The 15,212-nt window shown below is 38.0% G+C and overlaps 3 protein-coding genes across 3 annotated transcripts; all 3 read left to right on the forward strand.

The window, feature by feature from the left end:
• Window positions 1-1,036: 1,036 nt before the first annotated feature.
• Window positions 1,037-2,668, forward strand: LOC101302667 (protein LURP-one-related 15-like). The gene is made up of 3 exons (XM_004302564.1): window positions 1,037-1,434; window positions 2,014-2,238; window positions 2,330-2,668. Exons 1-3 carry the CDS (start codon window positions 1,201-1,203, stop codon window positions 2,474-2,476), a joined length of 606 nt encoding a protein of 201 aa, XP_004302612.1. The 5' UTR covers window positions 1,037-1,200; the 3' UTR covers window positions 2,477-2,668.
• A 273-nt stretch (window positions 2,669-2,941) lies between these two features.
• Window positions 2,942-4,038, forward strand: LOC101302086 (protein LURP-one-related 15-like). The gene is made up of 3 exons (XM_004302562.1): window positions 2,942-3,263; window positions 3,498-3,722; window positions 3,830-4,038. Exons 1-3 carry the CDS (start codon window positions 2,994-2,996, stop codon window positions 3,974-3,976), a joined length of 642 nt encoding a protein of 213 aa, XP_004302610.1. The 5' UTR covers window positions 2,942-2,993; the 3' UTR covers window positions 3,977-4,038.
• A 5,579-nt stretch (window positions 4,039-9,617) lies between these two features.
• Window positions 9,618-14,039, forward strand: LOC101305859. The gene is made up of 9 exons (XM_004302491.1): window positions 9,618-9,929; window positions 10,451-10,529; window positions 10,623-10,721; window positions 11,221-11,334; window positions 11,603-11,766; window positions 11,915-11,996; window positions 12,087-12,172; window positions 12,284-12,574; window positions 12,836-14,039. Exons 1-9 carry the CDS (start codon window positions 9,799-9,801, stop codon window positions 13,716-13,718), a joined length of 1,929 nt encoding a protein of 642 aa, XP_004302539.1. The 5' UTR covers window positions 9,618-9,798; the 3' UTR covers window positions 13,719-14,039.
• The last annotated feature ends 1,173 nt before the right edge of the window (window positions 14,040-15,212 follow it).

The following is a 15,212-nucleotide window of genomic DNA, read 5'->3' on the forward strand; positions in this document are numbered from 1 at the left end:
CACAAGATCGAGTATCACAGCAAAACCAGTGAAAGTGAGGACTCAAACTCTAGCTAGACATGAGACAACATCATTCTCACGTCATAAAATCAATAATTCAAAGAATATATTCACGTTATTGCTAGAGATGCTAACGTTTTTGTAGATCAGTTTTTGTCAAATTAGGAAATCATTAGATTCTCTCGCACGCGGTAGATCACTAGCTCGATCAATCACAGTTATTACCTGCAACGTTATACACATTCTTTCCTTCATCACCACACACGTCAATTTCATTTCCTCGGACTTTGGTTTCTCTGCTTGAAAAGGAAATTGCTTGGATCTGCTTGGACCTTAATAAGAGACTACCACGTCACTTTAAAACCATCCTAAGGCTAAAATTCATGCTTCCAAAAATTGCAGAATTTCGTATGCAGCACCAGATCTCTCTGTATCATCCCATCCCGTTTTTCTTCTTCTCCCAGACAAGTTTCAGAAACCCAGATCTTAATTCTCTTTGTTGGATGTCTGTTTGGCAATAGGCAATTTTAATTTGAATGGGAACGAACCAGTAATGCAATTAGCAGACTCAAATTAGATGGTGATGATTGATGAATAGATGAAGGCTGGATCATGGGCACTACTAGTTCATAGGCATATTCAATTTAAAATCATTTATCAATGGAAACGAAAAGAAACCCAAATCGAAGACAGTTTCAATTTGGATCCTCCACCGAACCCGATTTACAAACCCGAAACCTCCTTCGTCGCTTCCCTGGAGCGCTTCGTCCTCGCTCACGACGATGAGCGACTGTATTCACTATTCAGTTCAATTTGATTATTGTAATGGTGTGGCATTCCATTGACTACTGGAGTACTAGCTGTGGGAGGCTTTGATGGCTCAAGTCGGAGAGGTTGCTGAAAAAGGCGGTGAGGGGCATCGGCAGGAGAGAGAGAGAGATAAGCTATGTGTGGTTTATGAGTTTGTGTTTTAGAGACTTTCCACTGCTGACCCTTAGATCCCTTATAAATGACGTGTCAGCATTGCAGTGAGTCCAAGCAGAGAAGCCAATTCCCATTTCCTCCGCTTGCTACTGTTCTCATCAAGTCGATCAAATTATCCACCTATAAATAACAGTATCCGGCCACTCGGTGATCGATCATACTTGAAAAACAATCAAAACTGTAGTGTAGAGTATCTTGAAGGCTCTGATCGATACGATGTCCTTTGCTGTGCCGGTGCCTGCGACTGGGCCGAGCCCGCAGTTCCAAGCAACCTACCCTGTGGATCTGGTCATCACGGAGAAGATGATGTCGATCAAGGAAGGTGCTTTCACGGTGTCAGACGTTAATGGAAATCTCATCTTCCAGATCAAAGGCTCCCTTTTCAGCCTTCATGATCGTCGCACTTTGGTCGACACCGCCGGCACTCCTATCCTCTCCTTCCGACAAAAGGTTAATTCTTTTACCGTAGTCAATCCCGTTAGACTGTGTTGATAATTTTTCACTGTGCGTGTTAGTGTGTTCATGTTTATCTAGGTTTGCCTATGGGATGGTACTTAGATGTATATAATACACTCATTTTACAGCTAATTGAACCAAGATTACAACATATCGATCAGCTAATTGCTTTGTAAAAGACTATGGTGGTGAGTGACTACAGCATATCGATCAGTTGTCTCAGAATTTCATCGATGCAACAGTTAAGATAATGTTCCATATGCCTAGCTAGGTCAATAAAATTTAACCCTAATTGGACTGTAGGGTTTTCGATCAGTTGCCTATGGCTTCCCTGTTATCATATCTTTACGTGCATCGCAGCTCCCTTGGACAGTAGATGAAACATTCAGAATTTTTTTAACAATATTGTTGATGCAGTCGTGTATTTTCTGTGTAGATCCTCGGAATAATTTTTTGGTTGTGCATAAACCAAAGAGAATGATGACCTTATATAATTGGCCGGGTTGCACCAAGTTTAATTAATCAATTTTGATGTCTATTTACATCAAACGGGTTGCGTTTTCTTCGTCTCAGATATTAACAGCACATAAGAGATGGCACGTATTTAGAGGAGAGAGTTCAGACGAAAAAGATCTACTCTTCACTGCCAGGAAGTCTACCTTTTTCCAGCTCAAGAGTGAACTAGATGTGTTCTTGGCTGGTAACACTAAAGAAGAAGCTTATGATTTCAAGGTCAAAGGAAGCTGGGGGGACAGAGCTTGCACCATATATAATGCAGACAACACTATCATTGCACAAGTAAGAACTTTTCAAGTGAGGTTGATGACTAATTAGAATGATTTTCAAGCGAGGCTGATTAATTGATGCTTTTATATATCGCCAAATGCAGATGCACAAGAAACATGATGTTAAAAGTGCTTTGTTCGGGAGAGATTCGTTTGCAGTGACTGTGTATCCTCATGTCGATTACGCCTTTATAACTGCCGTCGTGGTTGTTCTTCATGAGATTAACATTGACAGAAGTGGGGAGGACTGAAGCTGATGCTGCTTTGTACGTTATGTACTTCTATATAAAATTTAGAATAAAAAATTTCCCTTATTATTGTCACAGCTGAGTCAGTTAATCATCTTGGTAGATTTACCGAGAGTACTTTATTGTGTGTTTGGGGCTTCGGTCTATCTAGTAAAAATGAATAAATGATTCGGATCTCTAAGTCTAATGGGGATGTAAGTTGACTTGATCTGCTAAACCCTATTTAAAGGATCTGTAACTGAGTGAAATTCTTTCTTATATATCAGCACTTGTGAGGAAAAATAAATATATTCCAACAGAACATAATATAAAGGAACAAGAAGATCGAATCGGAAAGATCTTATAATTCTTATCAGAAAGATGGAAGTGTAATCGTGCATGAAATGCTACTCATCTAGATCTAGTTAATTTGTCTCAAACGCTTGTGTTGTTGTAAGTTGTGAGTAAGTTGTGAGTGTAAGTGCAACTCTGTGTGTGTGTGTGTGTGTGTGTGTGTGTGTGTGTGTGTGTGTGAGAGACAATGTCCTTTTCTGTGCCAATGCCTTCGGCTGGACCAAGCGCTGCACCCCTCTCGACCGCTATAACTGTGGTTAGCTCACAGTTCCTGGCATCCTACCCTGTGAATCTGTACATTTCCGAGAAGCTGGTGACCATTAAGGAAGGTGCCTTCACAGTCACCGATGTTGATGGCAAAGACATGTTCACTGTCGAAGGTTCTTTTTTCAGCCTTCATGATACTCGACGATTGCTCGACAGTTCTGGTACTCCTATCCTCACCTTCCGTCAAAAGGTACATTATATATTAAGCACTCTATCTGTACATCTGATATTTCTCTATACTGTGACCTATTGTACAATTTTTCAAAGCAGCATCAAAAGGACGATAGAGTTTAAGATATATCCATACTCACCAGATTGGCATACCCTTGATCTCATTCTCATATGTGTCAATTCCATCTCATAATCCTAGTTGAGTTCCATATTTCCATTATGATTATATATCTCCAAATGTGATTCAATTCAGATTACTACGGTACATAGGAGATGGCAAGTATATAGAGGAGATAGCTCGAACAGCAAAGATCTACTTTTCAGTGCCAAGAAGTCGGGGCTTGTCCAATTTAAGACTGAACTTGATGTGTTCTTGGCTACAAACACAAAAGAAGACCATCATGATTTCAAGGTCAAAGGAAGCTTTAGAGAAAAATCATGCACCATATACTCCAAAGACAACACTATCCTTGGACAAGTAAGAGCCTAGTTAGATATTACCAGTTATTCATCAATTACTTCTCTCATGTTTTTTGCATTTTGAGTAAATCATGAACTTGTAACTGATGATGAATAATGATGCAGATGCATAAGGACTGCGGTGTTAAAAACAGTATTTTAGGAAAGGATGTGTTTGCAGTGACTGTGTACCCTCAAGTCGATTTCGCCTTCATAGTTGCTGTTGTGGTGGTTCTTCATGAGATTAACCAGGACCGAAAAGGAGAAGACTGATCATCATATATTCATGGGGTATGTACTGCTACTTGAAACAACAAACTAAATGGTTACCCTAGCTGATTAATTTTATGTCGTTTTGAGCTTGAAGTACCTTCACATTTCCTGCATTTTGACTCTGGGAATGGAATCATCATGTGATGTGTAGTCATGACTCATAAACATGTAATTGCATGAGTCTTAGAACTTCATGCATATGTGCTTCGTTGATATAGCTTTGATGCTGTATATCAGTTCATATATTAGAACTTCAATTTACCACAGGTTTACACAATATAGTAACCTCGTTTTAGTGAAACTATACACCAGGTGCACAAAATGATATAATTTTCCACTTTATTGAGTTTCTTCCTGCTGTCACTTCTGGTACACTATGATTTCATTTTCTTCTGGACCAATTTTATATTTGAATCGAAATACGACACCTCTCCGATCTCCATTAAGTTTGTCGAAAGCGAAGAGCATTTAATCTATGCCAATCCAACCACAAATGACAGACTGATCAACGGGTAGAAAGGCAGTATTGTTTCTCGTACAGTATGATTGCAACATTTGCTTGTGGAAGTTTTTGATATATAGAATCTAACCATTGCATGCCAACTTCAACTCATACTGACCACAGAATAGGGCAATCCATTCATTATTTGAAAGAGGAAACGAAGAACACAAGGGTATATTGGATGCGCATGATCTGCATATAAACTTTTTCTTTTTCGAGATCACACAATATCTCTAAATGATTTCTAGGCTCATATACTAATCTGTGCTGAAAATGGACGCTTCTGAATTCAATCCTTCAAGGAAAGAACATATTAACCAAAAGATCAACAGAGGCACAAACCCAATCTGCACATATTAACCAAAAGATCAACAGAGGCACAAACCCAATCTGCATATACATGAAAGTCCATGCCAATTAGTGAGCTGTGATCTATATTGGGTATTTGGAATAACTTGCATGATGAACACCTTCATATCTAACTTGAAATGATCGAGAGGGGTGGAAAAATTGTCGCTTCAGACTAGTTTTGTGATATTTGAGTAAACTAATTTTTTGTTCCCGTAATTTACAAGAATTTCGAATCACGAAACCATTTTGATCAACCCTGAACCCTTCTAAACTATTCTTTTTGTAATTTACAAGAAACTTTGAATCATAAAATCATTGTTTTTGATCAAACATGAACCCTTGAATCCGCCTTAGTGAATTGAGACGAGAATGTCTTTGAGAGTTTAACTCCTTGTGCTTAGAGAGTGAATTTGGTAGGCCTAGAAGCACAGTCTACACTACAAGCTAATTTGATCGAGTTTGAGACTCATATTTTTTTATTATTAAGAGGTTTTCCCGTTTTCGGTCTTGAGTTTGCAAGACTATGTAATTGTAAATGTCCCTTAATTAATTAATTATTTATTTTTCATAAAACAAAAAAACACCGTCCACACAACTACTACAACGGTGGTAAACAAGTCACAATAATTGGAGGCTGATTGTACTTGACATTAATAGAGACAAATATGCCTTCTAGTTCATACTTCACAGTTCACAGTGCTGGGGTATATCACAATTCATGTGGTAGGATCATAGGATTATAAGACATCCACCAAGCACTATTATTATTCGGGATGATTTTAAGGACCACTGGAAAAACTATTGTCATATAGCAAACTGATTATGACTCTTCTACCAGAGACTAGCTAGCTGTGACTTGTGAGTTGTGACCCTCCCAGAAGTCTCACGGACTCTTCAAAACTCTGACCAGAATGTTACATGTGTTGAACAAAATCAATTATATATCTAGTTTTAGCTGGCACTGTTGACACACATGCAGACGTGAAATGCAAATCTACCCCGTGTTCATTATTTGATCGAACAGACGATCTGAGGAATCCGGTACACATTATTAGGATGAAAATCTCTTGAGAAATGATTCTCAATTTTAGAGACTTAATACGCTGAAACACTATAAAACATTCATAAAAAACTATGTTATGTTTAATATAAATAATAATGTCACTTTGACTCTAGCATATATTAATATGGGAATTCTCGACCCTAGCCCTTCTTGCAGATTTAGGGTTTATGTGAAATGCAAATCTTGGTAATGACGGACTCTATTCTATTCAACACTTGATATGTATAGCTTTGAAGGCAAGAAGAAGTGGTAATCCATTTCTGAAGTCAAAGGTCTACAGGACCAAACCACTCATGGGAAATGCGAAGTTTCTTTATATTTCATTATAGAGATCATCCACTATGTTTACTAACTCCATTAGTATTATCATTGTGATGATTATGATTTCTGAATACAAAACTACGAGCATGATTGATGTTGTTTTTCCTTTTTAATATTTACAGTATTGAAGATTACGTACATAAGCATATCCAACGGCAATAGTTTATCAGGGATGTGATCTCAATGATTTTTATTTGACCAGTTGGAACATGAATAAAAGGATCTTAAGCTCGCAAGGAATACGATTCCAGTCACGCCAGAAGCTCATATTACCGTTCATTCGTAACAAAAGGAGAGGAGCTAACTAGTAGCTACCACCATCAAATGCTAATTCCATCAACTTTACAACACTAATAATAACTACAACTTTTCAACCTCAAATTAAGAAAATATATTAAGAAATCTTGAACCCAACAGTGTAATCACTACTTGACTAGGGCAGTAGTACTGACATAAGATGAATTTTTATTTTTTTTCTTTAACGAAGATATGGATTAAACTTGAAAATCATCCGGAGGATCAGAGTTTACAATGTCAAAAACTAAAAATTTAAAGATCATACGTGGGGTCATATATATCCAATCAAACTCTACATATTAGTTCGAGATATCAAGAAAATATAATTTTAGAACACCCTACAATTATTGATCACGTTCACATGCACCCTGCACCCCTGCACTACTGCACTTTTGTGTAGTGTAAAAGTTGATAAGATGAACAAGAGCATACATCTTTCTACTGTCGTACTCATATGCCTCAAAGTACCACTGTGGTGCGTGCTAGTGCAAATCACATGCACCTACAAAGTTATGTGCAGGCTATTCTATCATATGTTCCATCAACCAGGGCAGTACTCTTCCTTGGCTAGAGCTCCATGACCTCCATCAGAGAAATTATCATATTATCGACCTCAATGGCCTGGTTTCTAACTAAAACTTTTGATGGAACATAAGAAAGGATATTGCCAGGAATGCAATTCCAAACGCAACCAAGAATCTCATTAAAACAACAACAGCAGCAGTGAAGCAACTACAGATCCATGGAGTGCTAATTGACTAATTCCATCCACCTTTACGAAGCTAAGAATCACTTAAGAAGGCCGAGCTGAGGGTAATCACCCCTTGACCAAGGCATTACTGTATAACACTTCAGTACTAGCATATGTCTCATAGGGTACTTTCTTTTGTCTGTATCTTTTGCTCTAGAAGATATAGATAAGCGTATCTAGAAGTTATTAGGTACGATGCAGCTGCGGAATAAAAAAAGGTATTCTCTGTTGCAGTCTCTACTGAACAAAAACCATGTTTTTAACTTTGGTGTCTCAGTTTTTCAATTTATTTTAAATGTTCTATTTATTTATTTATTTTTCTCTCTCATAATTTTCTTTTAATTTCAATTTTGGTGGGGCCCACCTTAATTATCATTTTCCTCTTTTATATTTTTCTTATATTTGTTTCATTATTGAAGATTAATTGTATTATTTCAGTCAAAATATATTTATTTATTTTTATATAATTTTATTTTCGTTTGAACTAGCTGCCGGCACCGGAGTTCTGCCGTCTCTCTTTCTTCATCCTTTCTCTTCTTCTTCTCTCTCTTCTTTAACCTCCAGACGGTTTATGACCCTCCATCACACAATCTCCTCGGCCGAACGTACCCAATCTACTTGGTCGACATGCATCAAGAGCTCTGCCCTCTCTCTCTCTCTCTCTCTCTATTATGGATCAAAAAAGCCGTAGTCGACCACCAAGATATCGATCCAATCTGCAGTTTTACTCATACAACTTGTCAAAACTCAAAACCGAAGTAATCTCAAACGAAAACTTCAATAGAGAGATGATGTCTTACAGATTGGCACTTGGCAGACCTTCTCATGAAACCAGATGCAGCAAAGAAGATGTTATTGAGACCCAAAACAAGTGAACAACGTTAGGGAATTTGCCTTAAATCAATTAAACACACAATTGCAGTTATTATGGATAACCATCACCCTTTAATTACGGTTTTTTTTTTGTCAAACCTTTAATTAATTACAATTTACCATCTTTTAATTAAGTTTATAGTTATTTGAATAAAAATCCTCAATTTAAATAATTTCAAATGTTAAATGCAAATATTAATTGCATGCTATGATGAATGGTGTTAATTAATGATTTAATATTTATAAATATTATATTTTCGTTCTAATTCAAAAGAGTAGTTCAAAATCAAAAGTTATGGAAAATATGTTAATTTTATTTTTTCTTTCAATAAAACGGATATCCGTATGTAAAATTTCATATTATTATTCTTTTTAGTTTTGAAAGAAAATGATGAAAGATAATTATAAATTTAAAAAGTTAATAAATTATCAGATAATATTACTTCACACCCTTAACCGTATCTATATAATATACTTATTTGAATATTTAGTATAAAACATAAATTTGATATTCTTTTTAGCAATGGATACGGATTTTTGTCTTTAATAACTATATTAAATTATCTTATTGGCTACTTTTTTTCTTTGGATACCGTTATCAGTTTCTATAATGTAAAAAATACTAAAAATTTAAAAGGGTGTCATTTGCTCTACTCAAATGATACAGTTAAAAAAGTGTATCCAAAGAGGGTAGCTAATAGATATTTTTCTAGTAGTGCTTCTAGCCAACATATGAATTTCTACACCTAAGTTTTATCTTTGTCCAAAGGAAATATTAAACTTATAATAGTTACACGTGTAATCGTGTTCTGATTCATTAATTCATGTATCCACACTCATATCTCATCTTGAGATTTTTCCGCAACATAATTCTTCTCAAAATACAAGTGTATATTTATTTTGCTTCATTTTATTTTACAACTATTTCACTACTTAAACGGTAAAACACATCGAGATCAAAATTAGTATAAAGCTCTTAGCCAAGTAAGAGAATTTTCCTCCTTCCCAAGAAATAGCATCAACACAATCCCTACCAAAGCTACCACAACAGAAGTAATGCTAAGGCCACAAACCAAAACGGAATCTTAGGTAAATCGGACCAGAAACAACACCAAATCCCCTAGTGGAAAACCTCAATCGGTTGCCCCCTAACCTCTCAAATCAGTTGCTAATGCTTTTACAGAGAGAAAAGTATCACACACCATAAAAAAGAGACAACAAAGGCCGGCCCAGATAAGGACCCCTACCCAATAGTGGTCTTCTTATCCACAAAGTCACTCCCCTATATTATTCCCTTCTCTGACTTTTCAATCTCATCATCACCACCACTTAAACTAGGTATAAAAAAATCACAAAATACGGTTTGTATACGTATAGAGACCGTATGAGGAGCACAAGTCTCAACACGCGTCGACCCCACGTGGCATGAGAGCTGGGTGGAAAATACCAAACTGTTATATAGAGTCCGGAAACTTGGAGGATTACAACAACAAATTTGACGCTTTTTTCTCTCCAAAAACCAAAACAATTCTAATCCAAAACAAAGCTTCAATCTTTAACACTGAGAAAGATTCAGTCTTTTATATCTGTTTAGGGTTTCACAGAAGAAGAAAGGTTTGAGCTTTGGTGAATTGAAGGGGTTTGACTAGTCGGGGAAAAGAAAGATGATAGTGGCGACGGCAACGTCGTCTTCGGCGGTCACTGTGGCCGTGGAGAAGGCGACGAGCGATCTTCTGATAAGCCCTGATTGGACGATGAACATAGATATCTGTGACTCCGTCAATTCTCATCAGTGGTATAGCTATATATGCTTCTCAAAGCTCCTTGTTTTTTTTTGGTCTTTTGGTTGACTTTGGAAATTTCTGTGCTTTTGATGATTATCAGTCTGATCATGCTCTCTGCTGCTTAATTCAGATAAAGTCTTAAACTTGTTTTTTTTTTTTTTATGATTTTTTTGGTAGAACTTGTTTTAAGCTGGAGGCTATTTTTGCCTGAGTAATGATGGATAGCTTGGTATTGAATTGCTGAAACAGAGGATTAGTACAGAGTTGTAGTTTTTTGTTTTTTTTCTATTTTGAAGGTTTTATTTTTCTACAGATCATCTTAATTTCTTGTGCAAATTATGTTATTTCTATAAAGGGATTTGTCCTTCTATTTTAATTTTTTGCAATTTGTTTCTGGGTTTTGTGTTTTCCTTGATGGGACTTGAAACTGATGGAAGGGCAATTTCCATTTGTTTTTACTGAAGGATTTCAACAATTTTGTTCAAAAAAGAAATTTGCCTGTTCACTGATGGGGTTGTGTTGAATTTGTCAGGCAGGCAAAGGATGTGGTAAAAGCTGTAAAAAGAAGGTTACAGCATAGGAACCCCAAAGTTCAATTCCTAGCTTTGACAGTAAGCTTTTTTCTTAAACAATCTCGCGCTTCAAATTTGTTTTATTTGCAAGTATTTCAGTTGGTTAATTGTGTGCTAAACCTACTTTTGTAGCTATTGGAGACAATGGTGAAGAACTGTGGTGACTATATCCATTTTCAAATTGCAGAGAGGAATATACTTGGGGAGATGGTAAAAATTGTGAAGAAGAAGGTACGTCTGGAAGATGCATCGGTACCCTGATTGTGTTTCTCAAGTAGGAATGTGCTTGTATTCTTTGAAGCCATATTGTGTGATCCGTTGGGTTTTGAGGGCATAATTTTGCAAAACCCAACATGTTTTTGGAGTGTGTGGCGCACACAAGCACGTGATATAAGAATTGATAGGCTTTAAATGGCATGTACTCGGTGGTTTTTAGGCCTCCTGTGTTTTTGAAAATATAATTTTAGTGTAGTTATTACAAATCTTGAGGTTGATGTCATGTTGGAATTGTCCCAATTTTATGCAGTTGTGCTTTGATGACATTTTTTCTATGCACATTTTGTCTTGCTTTTATTTCTTATTGTTATGAGATTCTTCCTGTATCAGCATTTTTGGTTGTTGAACCTTTGTCCTACATGTTTGATTTAATTCGTTTTTGTTGTTCTACTTGACTTGTTAAATTTAGGAAGTCTTATCTGACTTTAAAACCCGTATATGTTTGGAATTTCAGACAGATATGCAGGTAAGGGATAAGATCTTGATACTGGTGGACTCTTGGCAAACAGCATTTGGTGGGCCTTCAGGAAAGCATCCTCAGTACTATTGGGCATATGATGAGCTTAGGGTATGCATTTAGCTCTGGTTTAGCTTTCTCTTCAGTTTTTCGCCCTTCAGCTCTCCTGCCTAGTTAGTATTAAAATTAAGATTGGATACATACATGTGTATCTGGTGAGCCTATGTTTTAGAACCTCCAATGTGCTATGTCAGTATCTCTCATGGATGTACTGATATCTATTAGGTTGTAAACGGGTGGCCTGTTAATCAAAGAATAACAACAATCATAAGATTTATGTATACTTTATACCAATAATTGTGCAATTTTTGAATGACAGCGGTCTGGAGTAGAATTTCCTAAGCATTCAATGGATGCAGCTCCAATGTTTGCACCACCTGTCACAAATTCAATACCAAGACCTTCTCAAGCTGGATATGGAATGCCTAGCAATTCCTCAAGAAGGCTCGATGAGACAATGGCTACAGAAAATGAAAATTTGACGTGAGTTTGGCATTGTCATCATTTTCTGAATGTCCCTTGTTGTTTCCTGATTCTGTGTTTATCAATGCTCTTGTTGAGGACTGATTTATTTCAAAGGGTTCTATATATTAGTTTCTCATCGATTTTTGTTATTTTTATATTATCTTAGTTTGTCAAGCCTGGATTCTATGAGGGATGTTATGGAGCTCTTGAGTGACATGCTGCAAGCTGTGAATCCTAATGACCGATCGGTATGAAGAATATTGTAGTCAAGTTTCTGCTAATATTTCACATCCCATAAGTAATGGGTAAAATGCTTACCTTTGTATTTGTGTATGTAGGCTGTAAAAGATGAAGTCATAGTTGAACTTGTCAACCGTTGTCGTGGCAACCAGAAAAAGCTGATTCAGATGCTAACTACCACTGGGTTAGTCTCCTGGAATCTCCCTTCTGACTGATCTTGCATTTCCTTTATGCGATTAAGGTCTTTGCTTGCTGAAATGTTTTAATTATGGCTCATCTTTTCTACAATGTTCAGAGATGAAGAACTTCTTGCCCGAGGTCTCGAATTAAACGACAGTCTGCAAAGTTTGCTTGCAAAGAATGATGCTATAGCTTCTGGTTTACCTTTGCCAACTACGAACTTAAGTCCTCAACCAGCTGACATGGCTGCATCCAGTTCGAAGCACACTGAAACTAAAGACTCCAGCACAAGTGAGTCCAGTCCAAGACCTAAAGCTAGTCCATCTGCACCAGTCGCTTCCTCATCAAGGGTCCAATTTGATGAAGATGAAGAAGAGGAAGATGAATTTGCACAGCTAGCTCGAAGGTTGTCTATGACTGACAGCATTTTCTCTTGCTATCCTCTTTTTATTAAAATGCATTTTTCTTTTTGTCAGTGCTTGTGTAATTGGATACAACCCTATCACTCTGAGCCCATTTGGATCAAGCACCTTACTGATAACTTGCATGACCAACGTATGGTGCATAAAATACTGTAGATGTCTAGACGTAGATCCTCTCTGGCTCAAGCTCATATTCAGTTTGGTCGGATTTTATTACTAACTGTTGCTTGTTCTATTGAATGCAGGCATTCCAGACAACAGTCTTCCAAGCCTGCTGAAAGCACGCCAAATGGTACTGATGGAGGTTTGGCATTAGTGAGCATGGATCCGTCTCCATCTGCATCAGGGTCTGTCCCATGCAATGCGTTAGTTCTTTCCGATCCACCTGCTCCAACTAAGACTACACAAGAGCAGAACATAATTGATCTACTGAGTATCACTTTGTCGACAACAGCAAACTCCAGCGAAACCCCTCCCCCTCCTCCAGCATCTGTCCCTCCCCCGGTTCATGCATCAAACAGTAATGAGCATCAGATGCCTGCTTCCCCTGCTTCACAAGGCAATCCGTATCCTTCCCAAGCTTATCCGGGAAATCCTGGGCTTGGATCCTACAACAGCTATGTTGTTCCTTGGGCCCAGCCTCAGGCCCAGCAAACTCAATTTAGACCGCAATTACAGCCACAGCCGCAGATGCAACCTCAATTCCAATCACAGTTTCAACCGCAATATCCCCAATACTCTTCTGCCTACCCTGCGCCACCATGGGCAGCTTCACCTAGTTATCCTAACAACCAAAATTATATGTCTGCCAGTAGTACATATGCGACTCCTCACACCAACACAACAGCTTATACTCCAGCGCAGGGAGCAAGGCCTTTGCAGCAGTATAATTCCTTCCCTGCGAGGGGAACCACTGGGTCAGATAACCACGGAGGTTTCCCAACAAATTCTGGTCCTAGGAGCCCTGCGACCTCTGGAGGACAGAAGCCTTTTATTCCCTCCTACCGATTATTTGAAGATCTGAATGTTTTTGGCAATGCTGACGGAAAGCTCAAGGTGGCAAACGGCAACTCATCATCTGGCTTCCCTGGAACTCCAGGCCAAGGTATGGTTGGCGGGAGGAAGTGAAATGTTGGCGTACCAAATCCCCCTAGTGAATATATCAGTATTGCGCCTTCTTCATCTTCTATTTCAGATGCACTGGATGTTATTTAGGTTGGCAGGGTCATTACCTTGCAATTGTTGGTATAAGTAGATTCATTGCTTCTAAGACTGTCATTTCTCAAATGATTTCTATTACTAGTAGTGTGGTGACATCTGAGGACTTTGCTTGCACAAAATGTAATAGTGACGGTAGTTATCCTCTATTCTCACCTCTTATGATTTCTCCCTCTGAAAATTCCGATTTCATTTGTGTTTGTGTTTTGGAGGATACATGGAACCGTTTTCTATGGTCGATTCGCTTTTATGTTAAGCTTTAGCTTAAGCCAAAACAGATGAGAGTGCACGGGTCTCAAGGCTTTCAGTTCAGCGAAGTTATTCTTCCGTCTCCTGCATCACTGCATGACATGAGTTTTAAATTCCTTCAGCCATTCTTTCACAAAACGGACCAAGTAAAAGATTTTAGCTTTGGAGAATTGAAGGAATTTAAAACTCCAAATTCCTTTCCATTTGAAGGGAATAAAATTAGCAGTAATAGGCACTTTCACCAGGGAACTGCCCATACTGTGTCCTCTGTTCACGTAGTTTTGAGTGTCTTAATGATAACTAAATTAGCTGAAATTTTATAGAGATGATTTGAATGAAAAGTGAGTTTAAAGTGAAAATACGTATCGTAAGAATAAATGCGAGCATGTGTAGCAGAGAAAACTTGTGTGTGTGTGTGTCTATATATTTATATATATACAGAAACGTTCCAAAGCGGACGTCCGCACTCGGCTTAAAGTGCGGACGTCTCTCCGTTAGCCACCGGACGACACCGACGACGGCGCGTCTCCACCCCAGCGGACTCCAGCAGCGTCCCCGACCACTTTCCTTCTCCGGCGAGTCCGCCGAATTCCAGTTTTCTGGTGAGATCGATATTGTTTGAAGTTTTTCGTGATCTTGCCGGAAAATTGGAATTCAGCGGACTCGTCGGGGAGGGAAAATGACTAGGGACTCTGCTTGGAGTCCGCTGGGGTGGAGGAGCGCCGTCGTCGACGTCGGACGGAGGAGAACGGAGGGACGTCCGCACTTTAAGCCGAGTGCCGATGTCCGCACCAGAACGGGCCTATATATATGAGGATCTAAAGAGGACCTCTTTACTTTAAGAATTTGAGGATTTCTACTATTTTATATTAGTAGATGACTTCTTTTAATGATCTCAACCGTTGATCCTCTAGATTCATATGCAAGAAACATGTCTACAAAATTTCAACTAATTCCATAATCATTTGGTCATTCAAATTGATGTAAACAATTGTAGGCCGTTAGATTAAAACAAATATTGTACTAATCAAATGGTTAAACGTTTTTCATTTTTGGCTAATTTTTTGTAGGATTTGATTGTCAAAATACATGCTAGAACTAAAAAAATCCTTATTTTAAGCCGAGTGTGGACGTCCGCTTCTGATCCTCTATATA

This window comes from Fragaria vesca, linkage group LG6 (assembly GCF_000184155.1).
Source record: "Fragaria vesca subsp. vesca linkage group LG6, FraVesHawaii_1.0, whole genome shotgun sequence".
Classification (NCBI taxonomy): Eukaryota; Viridiplantae; Streptophyta; class Magnoliopsida; order Rosales; family Rosaceae; genus Fragaria; species Fragaria vesca.